The sequence below is a fragment of the Rutidosis leptorrhynchoides genome, chromosome 8, assembly GCF_046630445.1.
Source record: "Rutidosis leptorrhynchoides isolate AG116_Rl617_1_P2 chromosome 8, CSIRO_AGI_Rlap_v1, whole genome shotgun sequence".
NCBI lineage: Eukaryota > Viridiplantae > Streptophyta > Magnoliopsida > Asterales > Asteraceae > Rutidosis > Rutidosis leptorrhynchoides.
Genome location: NC_092340.1, coordinates 54,212,487 through 54,226,096, shown reverse-complemented (window position 1 = coordinate 54,226,096; position 13,610 = coordinate 54,212,487). Strand labels below are relative to the sequence as shown.

The following is a 13,610-nucleotide window of genomic DNA, read 5'->3' as shown; positions in this document are numbered from 1 at the left end:
AACAAAACAAAACAAACTAATCAAACCAACTAAGGAACAAAATGAAATCGAAACAAACAAAATAAACGTTGAGTTGTAAAGTTTTTACCATTTACTAGACAATGCCTCGAATAATACTAAATTTATGGATTTATTGAAATCACACATAATATCAATTTTAGATGGTGCTTTTTTAATTCACATTGTGTTGATCATGTTAAATTTGTCCGTGCAAGCAACATTAAAATAGTTAATGATTGAATATATGAAATTTAGGAATGTATTAGTAACTATATATAGTTCGAGTAGCGAATGACAAATGAACTATACACGTAACATCGTTGGAAGTGTGTATTTTTACTTGTATAATTGTACTCGTATTGTTTAAATAAAACTTACAATTGTCTTAAGTTGTAATGAGCATTTGTATTTTAAATTTTATAGTTACGTTGTTTAAATAAAAGTTAGATTTTTAAATGATTTGTAAAATTAATAGTTATTAAATAATTTGTATGTTTTATGCCGAAGTCGAATCTGAAAAAAAAACTAAAAAGCTTGAACCGTTCAAACCAAATGCACCACTTTTTACCTTTTTTGCGTGAGAGCCAAAACAAAAATTGCCAATTTGCCCTCGCAAGGAGCAAAGTGTCTTGTCCCTTGCGTCCTTGCGCCTTGTCCCTTGCACATTGCTCCTTGCTCCCAGGTGAAAGACGCAAGGCGCAAGGGAGCAAAGAACCTTGCTCCTTGCGAGTGCAAATTGACATTTTTTTTTTTTTTGGTGCTATCACGCAAAAAAGATATAAAAAAATGAACTTTTTGGTGATAATCCCTTTTTAAACCGGTTGTAACCAGTAAACTGGCATCTCTAATATAAAGCCCATAAACCATACAACGGGCTATGTATACTGTCTAGCCCAACCCAAAAAGGCAGCTCATGCTCAGATCAACTGCGCTGTAAATTTCAGTGACGCAATTGAAAGCAACCAATTGAGTATCAAACAAAAAGGTACGTATGCAATTCGATGTTCTTAACCATTTAGTGATATAATTGATCCATGTTTATTCGTGCCTATGAGGTGTTCGATCAAATGCACCACTAGCTTTTGAAATCTGTTGTGATTTGAGGTAAACCCCTGGTTAATCACACGATGAATTGGTTTTGAAATCCTCTGAATTTAATAAGCGTTCTAATTCTTTTTAATTTCGTTACTCCCATCAATTTATTTGTAACTATTTGATAAATTTATGCCATTTTTACTCTTTAGTCACCTTCTGTTACTGTGAACTTGCAAGTTATTTTGCTACAGTAATGGAGTTGTTAATAGGAGAAAATGGATAACTAACATAATCAGACATTTATCTCAATTCAGATTTGTATGTTAAGGTGCTTATTAGCTTATTGTGTTTCTAGTCTCTATAGAGTTTGGGCTAAAGTTAGTATCATTCTCATGCACTAATTCCTAAAAGAAGCTTAACAACTTTGAAACATATGGTAAACTTGTCGATTCGAAATTGCTTATATCAAGTATTGATTAAGCGTTCTAAGGCTCGTTTGATTTGGTACAGCAAATAACAAACGACTTGATGAAAGAGATGAAATTCCGATGTGTCCAGTGCGGATATCATATAAAAACGCTGTACGTGCAATATTCACCAGGAAATATCCGCCTGATGAAATGTGTAAGCTGTATTTTCAACAATTCAACCATAATCAATTTTTATATTCAAATTTTTTAAAACAAATTTACGCAAATCATGATGACAGCAAAACTGCAGAGCAGTTGCAGACGAGTACATTGAATGTGAGATCATGGTAAACATAATTCGTTCGCTAATGTTTTACATCTGAATGAAACTTTTATAAATTGGTCTAGCTGCAACTAATACCAACTTTCACTTTCATATGTTTTAGATTCTTCTAATTGATTTGATTCTTCACAAGGCGAAAGCATATAGACATCTCTTCTATAACATGTTTGACCCGGAAGCTATGAAATCTCAGGTCCAGACACTTTGCTATATATCACTTTACCCACACACATACTGCTAAGTTGCAATTAGGCTTTTTTTTTATTAAACAAATAAAGAAGAAAGTGCACAGTCAGGGAATAAGTTTATATTCATTGCAGGGACTGATGTGGAAGTTTACTTTTGGGTTTCTTCTCTTGGATGCTTGTATCCATTTTATACTCCTTTTTTGTATGTTTGATCTGTTATCTCATTTAGCACGTAATTTCAATAATCACAAACTCGTTTTTGTTACCCTTAGCTACTTCTAAGACAAAATTTCCATACTAATCACAAATGAAGAGGGTTGGGGTTCAGATCTGAGCTTGGCTTCATTAATTTGGGCCTATGTAAAGGTACATACGTATGTCTTTATCCTCTTAAGATTAGATACCGATAATATCAAATATTTTACTCAAAGTTGCCGTTGTGATTTGTAGATATTGCTGGACGTTTTTGCTGGGAATATTTTGTTTCTTAGTATAATACTTGTTGGAGCAAGATCTATATTGAATATGTCGTCTGAAGTATCCAGGTAAGCGGATAGTTTCTTTTAACGTATAATTTATCTCACAATATGCACATTCACCACTTCATATTAGTGTCGGATCTTTATTACATTGTTTTGTTTTCGTAAAACCGTTTTCAGGTATAGTATATGGCTTGCAATCCTTGCGTCAAGCTACTTAAAGTTGTTCCTTATAGCAATGATGGTATGTTTTCATGTTTGTAATTTGCATAAATTCAAGCATAATCTAAATAATTCTAATGTTTAAGTTTGAAATGACTTCTGTAGGTATGGGAGTTTCCTCCTCTGGTGATTTTCATAATCGATATATTCGTCTTGTCATCCAACACTTTGGCTTTAAACGGTAAGAATTGTAGTTAAAAAAAGATTTTAAATTAAGATGTACGCTGCTGCTAATTAGGTTTACATTCTCAGTGATGAGCGAATCAGTAATGGCTAAATGCTTTTGCGTTTGCTTCTGCGCACATTTTGTCAAGTTCGTCGTCACTTTAGCACTCAACATTGACCTCTCAAAGCTAATTTCAAGACTGGTTACGCTTTAAATATGCTTATACAAGCGAACTGCGCATCTGTCATGAACGTGTTCAATGTAGTATGTTGTACATGGCGACTAAATTTATTTGTTTGTAAAATACTACATTTTTTATAGAAAATTTGTACCATGTATTAGCAGCATGAAGCATCAACTTGATCTTACAATCCAAAGGTTGTGGATTCTATGTCCCAAATAAGACAAAGTCACAAATATGTAAAGCTATAAACAAGCCGAGCTCAAGCATGGTAGTGTTCGAGTTTGGCTTATTTTGAGCATTAATTTTTAGCTTGAGCTCGATTATTAAACGAGCCCTACCTTACGTTCGAGCTTGTTTAGGCTTGGCTCGAACTAGGTTTTAAAAGAGCCGAATTCAAGTAGCTCAGCTCGTGTACAGCATTACAAATATGTATGAATAATAACAGTATAAACTGGAAGAAAAACTCCACCATGATTAAGGTGTTCATTGTGACGAAATCAAAACCATAATATAGAGAGCTGAAGCGAAACAAAATATATCCAAACCAAGTGATAGTTTACAAGTGGTACAAAGGAGCATGCTCCAAAAGTTGTACAAAGGGTGTGGTAAGGTCAGTGTTGGGTGTTAGGGAATTATATTAACATGAAAGGGTTATCAAGTAATATCACGCATGCCCGTTAAACTATCCATAACGGATGAAAAGGTAAACTCCAACTTAACTACGGGTTTTCTTATCAACTTCCCGATCTTCTATTGGTTGGTCTCTCTGCTCCAATCCGAAAAACGAACAATTTTGAAAGGCATCAAGGCTGCTAGCTAATATACGACTCAATCCGCTAAAAGACTCGCTCAATATAAGGTCGTTACTTTGATATCTACAGGGTGGCATTTCTACCTCTAGAGGTCCTAACGAGTCAGGCTGCAGTGAAAGAAAAACAATAAGTACATCAGAACATAACGTGAAAATAAAAGAACACTTCAAGCAATTGAAATATAGAAAACAGTATATTACGTACCCAGTATATATCAGTAAGATCGTGTTGATCTTTTGCAGAACCATCTTCGGCATTCGGGTCAGAATGACCCTCGTCCATTGACTCTAATTCTGCAGGATAATCGTCTACAGGCTCATCTGTTTCAACTGTTTTCTATAGACAATAAAAGAAGCACATCATATCATATATCATAATAATACATTATCATAACATGTAAAAAAGAAAATGAATGGAAATGAAAATGAAAATATTACTAAAAAGAAAACTTCAAACCTCAACTGCAGAGCCTGATGGGATGGGACACGCGGAAGACTCCTGTTCGCAGTTCTCTATAGAAGTCTGCGTTAAATAATTCTTCCGAAACGTGAATGCATCGCATGTATCTTCAGCATCCCAAATAGAAGAAACAACAGTTGGCTGCGCAGTATTATTACCAAGATTTTTACTTATATGAGCAGCAATAGCGGCATCAAACGAATCACAACTGAACGGGATTTGTGACCCCGACGGGATACAATTGGCACTTCCACCATGAGATACATCTGCGAGCAGATCACCGACACTTATGTTCGTAAGGCTGTCTGCCCAATCCAATACTGATGCAGCTGCATTCTTGTGAGATCCCTTATCCTGCAATTAGTATCAACCCAACATCAAACACTAAGACTTTTTTTCTTTGTCTCTTAAATGAATGATTCAGCCCTAAACCATTCAGCAATCAGTGCGTTTGTTTGTGACAACTGAATGATAAATGATGTTGAACCATTGAACAATCGATGTTCAACCATTTAGAGTTGAAGTACTCTTTCAACCATTCAGCACCTCCATTTCCTTTAGTATACTCCTTAAATTATGAATTATATCAAACAATTATATTATTTAATTTATTCATTTAAAGGGTTAATACATTAATTTGAGATCATTTATAGAGTTCATTCAGAACGATTATCAAACAAGTTATTGTCATTCAGAACCAAGTTCAATCAGAACATTTGAATCATTCAGATATTGAACCGAGTTCTTAATCATTCTATTTTATCAAACGCAACCTAAGTCTAGATATCTAACTAATATAAATATTCACATACATATTAGAACAATATAATCTAGTTAGGTTGCAATCACAAACCTGTAAACCATTCATGTTTAATCTTTCGGCAGCACTACTTGATTGAGGTTCTTGGGATGTATTTGCAAACCAACCGTACCTTAAAGAATATACAACATATGAATATTTCTTGTAGAATAAAGTAGTTCTTACTTAAAATATGTTTAGAATATAGAATAAGCAAAACCTTAAACGGAAAACGGAAGGACTTCCGATTGAGGCGTATACGTCTGCTGCACTTAAAACGGAATTCTGAGTCCATTTTGGACAATTCATCAGATTTACACTCTCAGCATAGTAAGGCAAAAGCATTAGTTCTCCAGATGCTATGCTACACGTTCCCCATTTACGATTCATATGTTCCAAAACCGATGATATTTTCTTCCTACAACTTAACGTGAGCTCCAAATGTGGGTTGTGATTGTCCTGAAAAAAGATCAATATCTAAGTATCAAAGTAATAAACTTTAAAAAGAACTAATAAACCTGGCATAAATTGATAAATATGAGTTTGTACCATTTCTAATGCTCTGCGTATGCTTTCATTGACTGGGAAAAGCTGAAGTTTAAGTTTGGTCAAAGGTTGTACGTTGTTGGCAGTACACGTGGTGTGATGAAAGGATGGCACAGGGGGGATTTCTCTTGCAACAGAGTTTAAACCATTGTCACCTGAAAGCAAACGGGATATTTGAATCAAACAAAAAAGAAATAAACTTTGCGGGTTTTGGTAAAGATGTAAAATTTAGAAACTAACCGTGCATATGTTCTACACTATCAACTAATTTATCCAATGCGGTCTGCTCCAAATGTGCAGCAGCATCAGCAACTAATGACACTCCAGCTATTGCAGCCTTTTCCCACTTTTTATAAGCAGCGCTACCTTTTTATTACAATTAACAAAGAATTTAAATGTAAATAAACAATAAACAATGAATGAAATAAACAAATATAGACAAAAATAAGATATAATTAGAAAAAACTCACCTGGTCTCCGCCTCTGTCTTGCTTGTTTAACAGATGACAAGTCTCCTTTACAGTTGTTCCGATCTAAACACGTGCTTGCATTGCGTCTGAGTGAAACTCCTTTCGCAGAACTCGCATTTTGTGTGGGTTGACCATCAACAAGAACAAGATTGACCCGAGTATCATGGGTGCAGGCTTTACCCTGATTTAAGACAGGATTTGATGATGTTACAGAACAGTTTTCCGCCTGAAGAGGTCGTTTCTTTATATTCTTCTTACGATCTTTCAATAGTTGGTGTTCCTTCACATAATAGCATCCAATTTGTCAGTTCAATAAATGCAGAACCAAAAGAAAAAAAAATAGTGTTGAGAAATGAGAATATACTAACCAATGTCTCCAAGAAAATCTTGAATCTTCGAGGCTTCAAGTGAAGCTTAGAGGCTTTACAACTATGCTTTTCAAGTAACGACCACCTAAAAAAAAAAAAAAAAAAAAATTCCGATTCCGTTGTTACAAGATGTCCAGCACAATCATACGAATAACACCTTACTGTGTGTATAAATTATGATTACTTACCACCGAAGCATGGCAGCATTTGTCTCCTTATGATTTTTAGCATCAAGATAAAGCTCTGGACCTAGCAATTTGTTCATACGCCTCACAAGCCGATAATAATAGTGTCTAACCTGATCCTTGTTTTTACTCTGAACACGCGCTGTTATCTTTTCAAAATTCTGCAACACATACAATGTTCATAATATATTTAGTTTTCGTCCCTTTCAGTGTCATATATTTAACAATCACATATCACATAAACAACTTGCCTTTCCGACTTGACGTAAAGCGTTAAAGAAGCTTTCCTCTTCCTGACGTGTCCAAGCAGCCCATTGTCGTGTTTGTTTTTTTGCTGAATCAAATTATAAATAATATAACATCAATGTTAAGCTTAGTACTAATTATATATATCTAAGAAATCAATTATTTACTCTTCTTATGTTTACCTGGTTGATCCGATGCAACATGATGTGTTTCAGATGTGATCACGTCTTTAATAAACACGTTTTCAGGAATATCGGACGCTTCATGGCACGAAACTTGTGACTCCATATTTATGTATAAATGTCAAGGCAGTGTTGCAATTTCATGATCTTTATACCTTGAAAACTGATTTGTTTCAATCTCCAAGTTAGTTTAAATCCAGATGCAAGGATAGTATTAAAATTCACATTCAGATGTACTTTAACCCTAATTTCCAGTCAGATTCATATCATAACATGATAAAAATACACATATATGTAGAATCAACTTAAGTTGCTTTAACTTAGGTTAGCATTGCTTAACTAAACACAATTACAATAATCATAAATATCAAAATTTTCATTAAAATATCCCTAAAAAAGAATAAATGAGATCATTATATTTGTACCAAATTAGGCGATCAGGAATTGAAATTGAACTCGTATTAACCCTATAAAACACCGTAACTACATAAATGCTTTCAGGAATTCAATTGAATTGAAAATCAAACCTAATTTAATGTAAATTCTGCTTCTAAACATATATATTATTATATACGAATAAATACATGCAAAAATGTCAAGAAAACAATTGAATTGAGTTATGCACGAACGAAAAATGCTTACGAGAGAAAAAGAGAGAACGGAACGATGACGATGATGTTCGAACCGACCCAAACCCAAATTCAGATTACGATTCGGACCCAAAATAGTAATAAAAGTTAAAACCACGGTTAACTTTCCTGTATTTTGTATTTTTGAGAGGAGTTCAAAATTTGGTTTATTTTCTATTTTCTTTACTCTTTTCCTTTTCTAGATTTATGTAAGATCTATATTTATATTTAATTTAATATTTATTTATATTTATATTATATTATATTTATATGTATATATTTATATTTATTTATTAATTAATTAATCATATTAATATTAAGTAAAAATAAGATAGGATTTAAATACACATGGCATCAATCAAAATGTAAACTTTTTTATCTTGTATTTCTATACCTAAAATTATAGTGTTTCATTTTATAAAAGACTTTTTAGAAAAATTACTCGACAGGAATTTATTTTCACAAAAACATATATAAATCGTCAACTTCTCTACTTAACACTATAATTTATTCGTTTTCGTTAGAGTGACATCTCGATATCGCTAGATTAACAATTAAATTCAATTTAAATTTAATTGTTTGTTGTATTGTACTCCACAATTTCATGCTCACGAAAAGTAAAGTGGCTTTTTATCCTAAAGAAAGGGTTTGGTCCACGAAATCAAAGTATGCATCTGTTTTGTGTTGGAGGGTGCATTATCAACATAATGTGAATTTAATTATAGTATTGTGTTCACTACTTCACTCATATAAGTTACAACCATATAAATATTATTATAAAATTTCAGTAAGTAGAACCTTGAATACATTGAGGTGTGATTACATGTGTGTTTATGAAAAAAAAAAAATATCATCATCATCATTTTATTAATTTCGAAAGCATTAATCTATACATTGGCAGTCCGCGCTGCAAAACATGTCGTTCCCAATCTGACTCGACTCCAAATGGGTTTTCGGTCAACCATTCGTGTTGGTGATCGACAATGAACTTCTGGTTTCCGTATTTCAGAAATTGTTGTTTCATCCGCAACGCAACATCTTCTATATCAGATTGAAGAAATACCTGGTTTTCAACATAAACACAAATCAGTTTACATATAGATTATTTAAATCTTTAACTGTCACTAATTATTACTATTAACATTAAATGATGTTATTAACGTCACCTTTCCATTTGAGGACAGAAGATCAGCTATGGCTTCAATAAGAAAACGCTGTACCATTTTCCACCTATGTTCAGATCTATTGAAGTCTGGATTCGGACACTGCATATAAATACATCTTATTTTTAGTTCTTTAAGAGCCACATTCAACATACAACTTACATATCAAAGTATTATTAATTAGTTACCTGTATTGATGCAAGAACTAGTTTACCAGGATAACTCGAAACAATTGAGTGAAATGTTGACGTTGCATTTGTTTCAATGAAGTATCTGGTAGTCCATTATTTCCAAAAAAACAGCAAGCATCAAACTTAATATAGTATTGAATCAGCTACTATAAAAAGATAGTTCAACAATTTAAACTAAGTTATACCCATTTTTAATGCCGGATTGATGAACGGTTTCCAGGCAACGCTTTACAAGCTGCAAAGATGTAAGACATAGAGAAAACAGACCAAACTCAGCACAAATGGAAATATAAAATAAAATGCAAAATTAAAATATAAAGATTAAAAGAAAAATGTCAACGAAAAGCTTAATGACCTTCCCATTCATCTCCAGTCCGAGAAAATTCATATCTTTTCTTTTACTCGCCATTCCAAAGAGAAACAATCCATTACCTGTGATCTGTAACTTTTTTAATAGAGGTTGATATTTTTAAGCGTCACATTTGAAACAACAAAAGTTGCATTTTATATAAATGTAAATGTCAAAAAGACCATCATACTTGACCACTCTCTCTATTTTCAAGAAAGAAGGTTTATATATTCAGCGAAAAGCCAAGTGTTATTACATTAACGTTATTACATTAACGTTATTACATTAACAACCAGCCTGAAACAAAGTTTCCTGACTTTTATTATTTTTCGGTTGGGACATTAAAACATACAATATCAATGCATTGAGCAACTTGTAGAATTTTAAAAAAAAAAAAAAAAAAAAAAAAAAAAAAATCAATACCGCTTCCTATATCGACAAGCAACGGTCGTCTTGGATCATCATAAATTGCATGCCAATCAATGCTATACGGGTATCCCTGCACAGTAAGCATAATCAAGCTGCAAATTGTGCCTTTGCATACGGTGAGGTTATTAAGTTCAAATTAAATTACATGTAACTAAAACTACATTTAAACAGCTAAAAGAGAAATTAGCAAACTGTACTCTATCCAAAGCCATAAGCCCAGGTAGATTTCGTCCCTTAAGAAACTCCCATACAACTGAAGCACTTTCAATGATGTTGCAAGATGATGAACTCGATGATTCCCCCATTAAAGCTTCACACGCCATATTACCAACAACTGTAACATCGCAATTTCCTTCGCTTAATTTTCCAACCAATTTTGCCAACTTTGACGTCCCATTGCTATCGTGAGTTGATGAGCCAAACTTAACTGGACCAATCCAAACAATTTTCTGCAAGAACTTGCATTTGTAGGGATTTAAGAGAGTTGATATAGTACAATGAGACGTAAGTAAGATACTTATGCATGTATCAGAACGACGAGAAGTCTTAAATTTTTGGATTTTTCTAACGACGGCCCTTAGGGCTGTCGTTAAGAAGCATTCATGTGTTGTACAGAGAGGTTAACGTTGACTGTTACACGGCGGTTATTAAAAGTACAAGTGTTTTTTGCACCTTAACGACAGCCCTACCGTCGTTAGAAAAATCATAAATTATTAAGAAAATAGATTTCATAAGTTGCATTCATCACCTTGGACTTTGAAAGAAAGGCGGTTATTTCATCCAATGAATTTGGCCCAAGAGCAACAGGTGACCAACCTAAGAGAATCGAACAAGCGCAAATAAGTATTGATAAACACTCTTCAGAGTAAAAGATTTCAAATATTAATTCATATCAGGTTTTTAAGAATCAGTCACAAATGAAATTGATATTCACTTATCTGAATATATCGTTAAAGTCTTACCTTCAAGAATGGAATGAGCAGGAACTAGCTCCGGTTCCTTAAGATGATTATTATTTAGGCACCAAAAATCTTTAGGAAACAGAATTGAAATATTCCTAGATTTCGCCAACTGTATTATTTTAACAGCTTCTTTAAACGCTCCAGTCTCAACTAACTTTTTAGGTACCGGCAACCCAAGAGCTTGCATTATTTGAAACGCCATATTTCCAACTAATATCAAACCATCAACAACAGAAACTAAATAACGCACAGCACCTGCTTTATCTACAAGGTTACCTCCCCCAACCTACACTAATACAAGTCTCTCTTAAATATTCTGTTGAAATGTTAGAATAAATCTAATGTCTTAAATGTTACAAAATCGTACCATGGCAATAAACGGGCTCTTTTTTGTCCCAAACGCCTTCTTGAGCTGTACTAATCCCTGCTCAAACAGGAAACCAGCAATAGAGACATTGCAGAAAGACGTCACACCCACAGTCGATGCAAGAGTTTTGTGTGTCTGGAAAAATGCATCGTTTATGAAGATATCAACCCCCGCGCATAACTGTTCGGAAAACTTTGAACAATTTGCTACATCTTCTTTATATATATAAAGATTTTCAAGAAGAAAAATACTTGCAGTTGGTGAACTTTCCATCTTAAGCTGCTCGTATCCACGAAAAGACTTCATTGGTACAACTTTTAGTTTCAGAATTGAAGACAAACACGCTGAAACATAAACATAATTGTTTTTTAGTATGATAACTATTACAAAGCCAAGTTGTAGTGGCACAGGCATAGGTAGCATACCGGAAACTGTATCTGTTGAATAGGTTTTTGAAGACCAACTACTCATTAAAATCACTTTTGCACCAGCTTCGTGCACGTATTTAATGGTCGAACAAGCAGCAATAAACATTTTAGCATGCCGGTCCTGCTTTTCTCTAAGTAAAACGTTAGAATCGAACCTAACCAAGACCACTTTCCCCTTAAGTTCATCATTTCGAAACTCACTAAGACGTCTCACATGAGGTAGTGCGTCGAATAGCTTCCCATTGTCTTCTTTAATCTGAAAAATATTAACTTTATATGTTTTGAACTTGTTATAATGATGGATGGATAGGATACAGGAGCCAGACAAAGAAAAGAGTCAAACTTTGACTTTCAATGTCAAGGGATTCACGTTCATCTACAAAATTACAGTATTACTTTAATCTTTCATTTAAGTACCTACTATGAACAGAATGAATCAATCATAAATCTACCAACAGATACGTACAAATTTCAGATATGATTAACACTACATTTGACTCAAAAAGTCAACAAGTAGTCAACAAAAAAAATCAAAACCAACAGAGCATGAAATTGAAGTTACCTTGTGTGAAAGTGAACTTCTTTTGGGAACATGATCCAACCTCACAACTGAAGTATTAACTGAAACTCATTTTTCAGAATACGATAATGAAAAATACGAAACTTTTGTTTTATAAACAGCGATAATAGCATAAGATAAATTAATGGATTAAATGAATGAAAGTGTATTAACCTTGTTGTAAGGAAGATTGAAGAGATGATTTGTTGATGTTAAATGTAACATAATAATGATAATTTGAATTAAAAGCTTGTGTTTTTCTGCTACTTGTGAAGGAGGTTGTAAATTGATTTGTGAGACGAAAATGGTGTGACTCAAGAATTGGGCTCATATATCACTTCAATTGAATCGATATTTGTGTGAATATAAACGTGAATTTCTGTGGCTTCGTCACTTGAATCGAAAAAAGATGGATCCGGACGCAAGGGAAAAGGATAATACGCTAGTGTAGGGAAAAAACGAAAAAAAAAAAAAAAAAAAAAAACTGTTTTTTTTAGATAAAAGGATAATAATAATTAATTTTTTAATAGGCAAACGATAACATCCATTGGGCCGTACTAATAAGAATCCAACAGTTTTGGGCAGCTTGTGAACTCGAGATTTTATTTAATTTGTTAAATGGGCTAGTTAGGGGATGTGGTTAAATTGGGCCGTAGTAATAGGAATCCAACAGTTTTGGGCAGTTTTTATTACCTTTTTTTTTTCTTTTTCAGGTAGTTTTAACTTTAGATATGTTATAATATATAAATATATATATATAAATGGATAGTCAATTATTGATACACAAAAGTAATATTATTGTATTACCTAAACTTGTGATATTTTTGCTATAAATAGCCATGAATGCAAGCATTAAACTTGCACCATTTCTCACACTTACAAAGTGTTTCTTTCTTTCTCTCCATTATCATCTTTGTTCTTACACTTCATTATTAGTATTCTAAATCAAGAATCAAATCACTAAAGGTAGTTATAAGCCTACTGAATTATAACATCAAGAATCAAACCACTAAAGGTAGTTATAAGCCTACTGAATTATAACACGTTATCAGCACGATAATCTTAATACTAATTATGGTTGGCTCTGCCACCTAAATGATATATGGTCGGTTATACCACCTGAATAATATATGGTCGACACTGTCGTCTAATTATCATTTATGTTACTAACATTTATATTTCAATTATCTAACATTTATATGGCCGACACTGTCGCCTAATTATCATTTATGTTACTAACATTTATATTTCAATTATCTAACATTTATATGGCCGACACTGTCGCCTAATTATCATTTATGTTACTAACATTTATATTTCTATTATCTAACATTTATATGGCCGACACTGTCGCCTAATTATCATTTATGTTTACTAATATTTATATTTATGTTATATAACATTTATTAATGATTGCTTACATATGGTCGACACTGTCA

The 13,610-nt window shown here is 33.1% G+C and overlaps 3 protein-coding genes across 6 annotated transcripts; 1 reads left to right on the top strand and 2 right to left on the bottom strand.

Annotated features, from left to right (window-relative positions):
- The first annotated feature begins 920 nt into the window (after positions 1-920).
- LOC139862722 (protein ARV 2-like) lies at positions 921-3,182 on the top strand. 2 transcript variants are annotated; one of them, XM_071851347.1, is made up of 10 exons: positions 921-985; positions 1,546-1,659; positions 1,745-1,792; positions 1,892-1,981; positions 2,109-2,154; positions 2,260-2,342; positions 2,427-2,521; positions 2,636-2,699; positions 2,783-2,858; positions 2,930-3,182. In XM_071851347.1, the coding sequence occupies exons 2-10, from the start codon at positions 1,564-1,566 to the stop codon at positions 3,055-3,057; spliced, it is 726 nt and encodes a 241-aa protein (XP_071707448.1). In that variant the 5' UTR covers positions 921-985; positions 1,546-1,563; the 3' UTR covers positions 3,058-3,182. The 2 variants fall into 2 exon arrangements, with proteins under 2 accessions (XP_071707448.1, XP_071707447.1); XM_071851346.1 differs by having other exon boundaries at positions 975-1,104.
- A 338-nt stretch (positions 3,183-3,520) lies between these two features.
- Positions 3,521-7,866, bottom strand: LOC139861946 (TSL-kinase interacting protein 1). Its single transcript, XM_071850469.1, has 13 exons — positions 7,737-7,866; positions 7,095-7,257; positions 6,918-7,000; positions 6,670-6,827; positions 6,482-6,566; positions 6,114-6,393; positions 5,884-6,009; positions 5,647-5,798; positions 5,318-5,556; positions 5,152-5,230; positions 4,296-4,652; positions 4,044-4,175; positions 3,521-3,946 (listed from the first exon to the last, which is right to left on the bottom strand). The coding sequence occupies exons 2-13, from the start codon at positions 7,198-7,200 to the stop codon at positions 3,743-3,745; spliced, it is 2,001 nt and encodes a 666-aa protein (XP_071706570.1). The 5' UTR covers positions 7,201-7,257; positions 7,737-7,866; the 3' UTR covers positions 3,521-3,742.
- Positions 7,867-8,463: 597 nt separating this feature from the next.
- LOC139861765 (phosphoglycerate kinase, cytosolic-like) lies at positions 8,464-12,582 on the bottom strand. 3 transcript variants are annotated; one of them, XM_071850269.1, is made up of 14 exons: positions 12,346-12,582; positions 12,175-12,233; positions 11,610-11,868; positions 11,395-11,528; positions 11,185-11,355; positions 10,818-11,103; positions 10,604-10,671; positions 10,017-10,313; positions 9,850-9,925; positions 9,433-9,509; positions 9,263-9,312; positions 9,075-9,159; positions 8,890-8,988; positions 8,464-8,786 (listed from the first exon to the last, which is right to left on the bottom strand). In XM_071850269.1, exons 1-14 carry the CDS (start codon positions 12,500-12,502, stop codon positions 8,583-8,585), a joined length of 2,022 nt encoding a protein of 673 aa, XP_071706370.1. In that variant the 5' UTR covers positions 12,503-12,582; the 3' UTR covers positions 8,464-8,582. The 3 variants fall into 3 exon arrangements, with proteins under 3 accessions (XP_071706370.1, XP_071706372.1, XP_071706371.1); XM_071850271.1 differs by having other exon boundaries at positions 11,610-11,882; positions 12,346-12,367; XM_071850270.1 differs by having other exon boundaries at positions 10,053-10,304; positions 11,185-11,528.
- Positions 12,583-13,610: the final 1,028 nt, after the last annotated feature.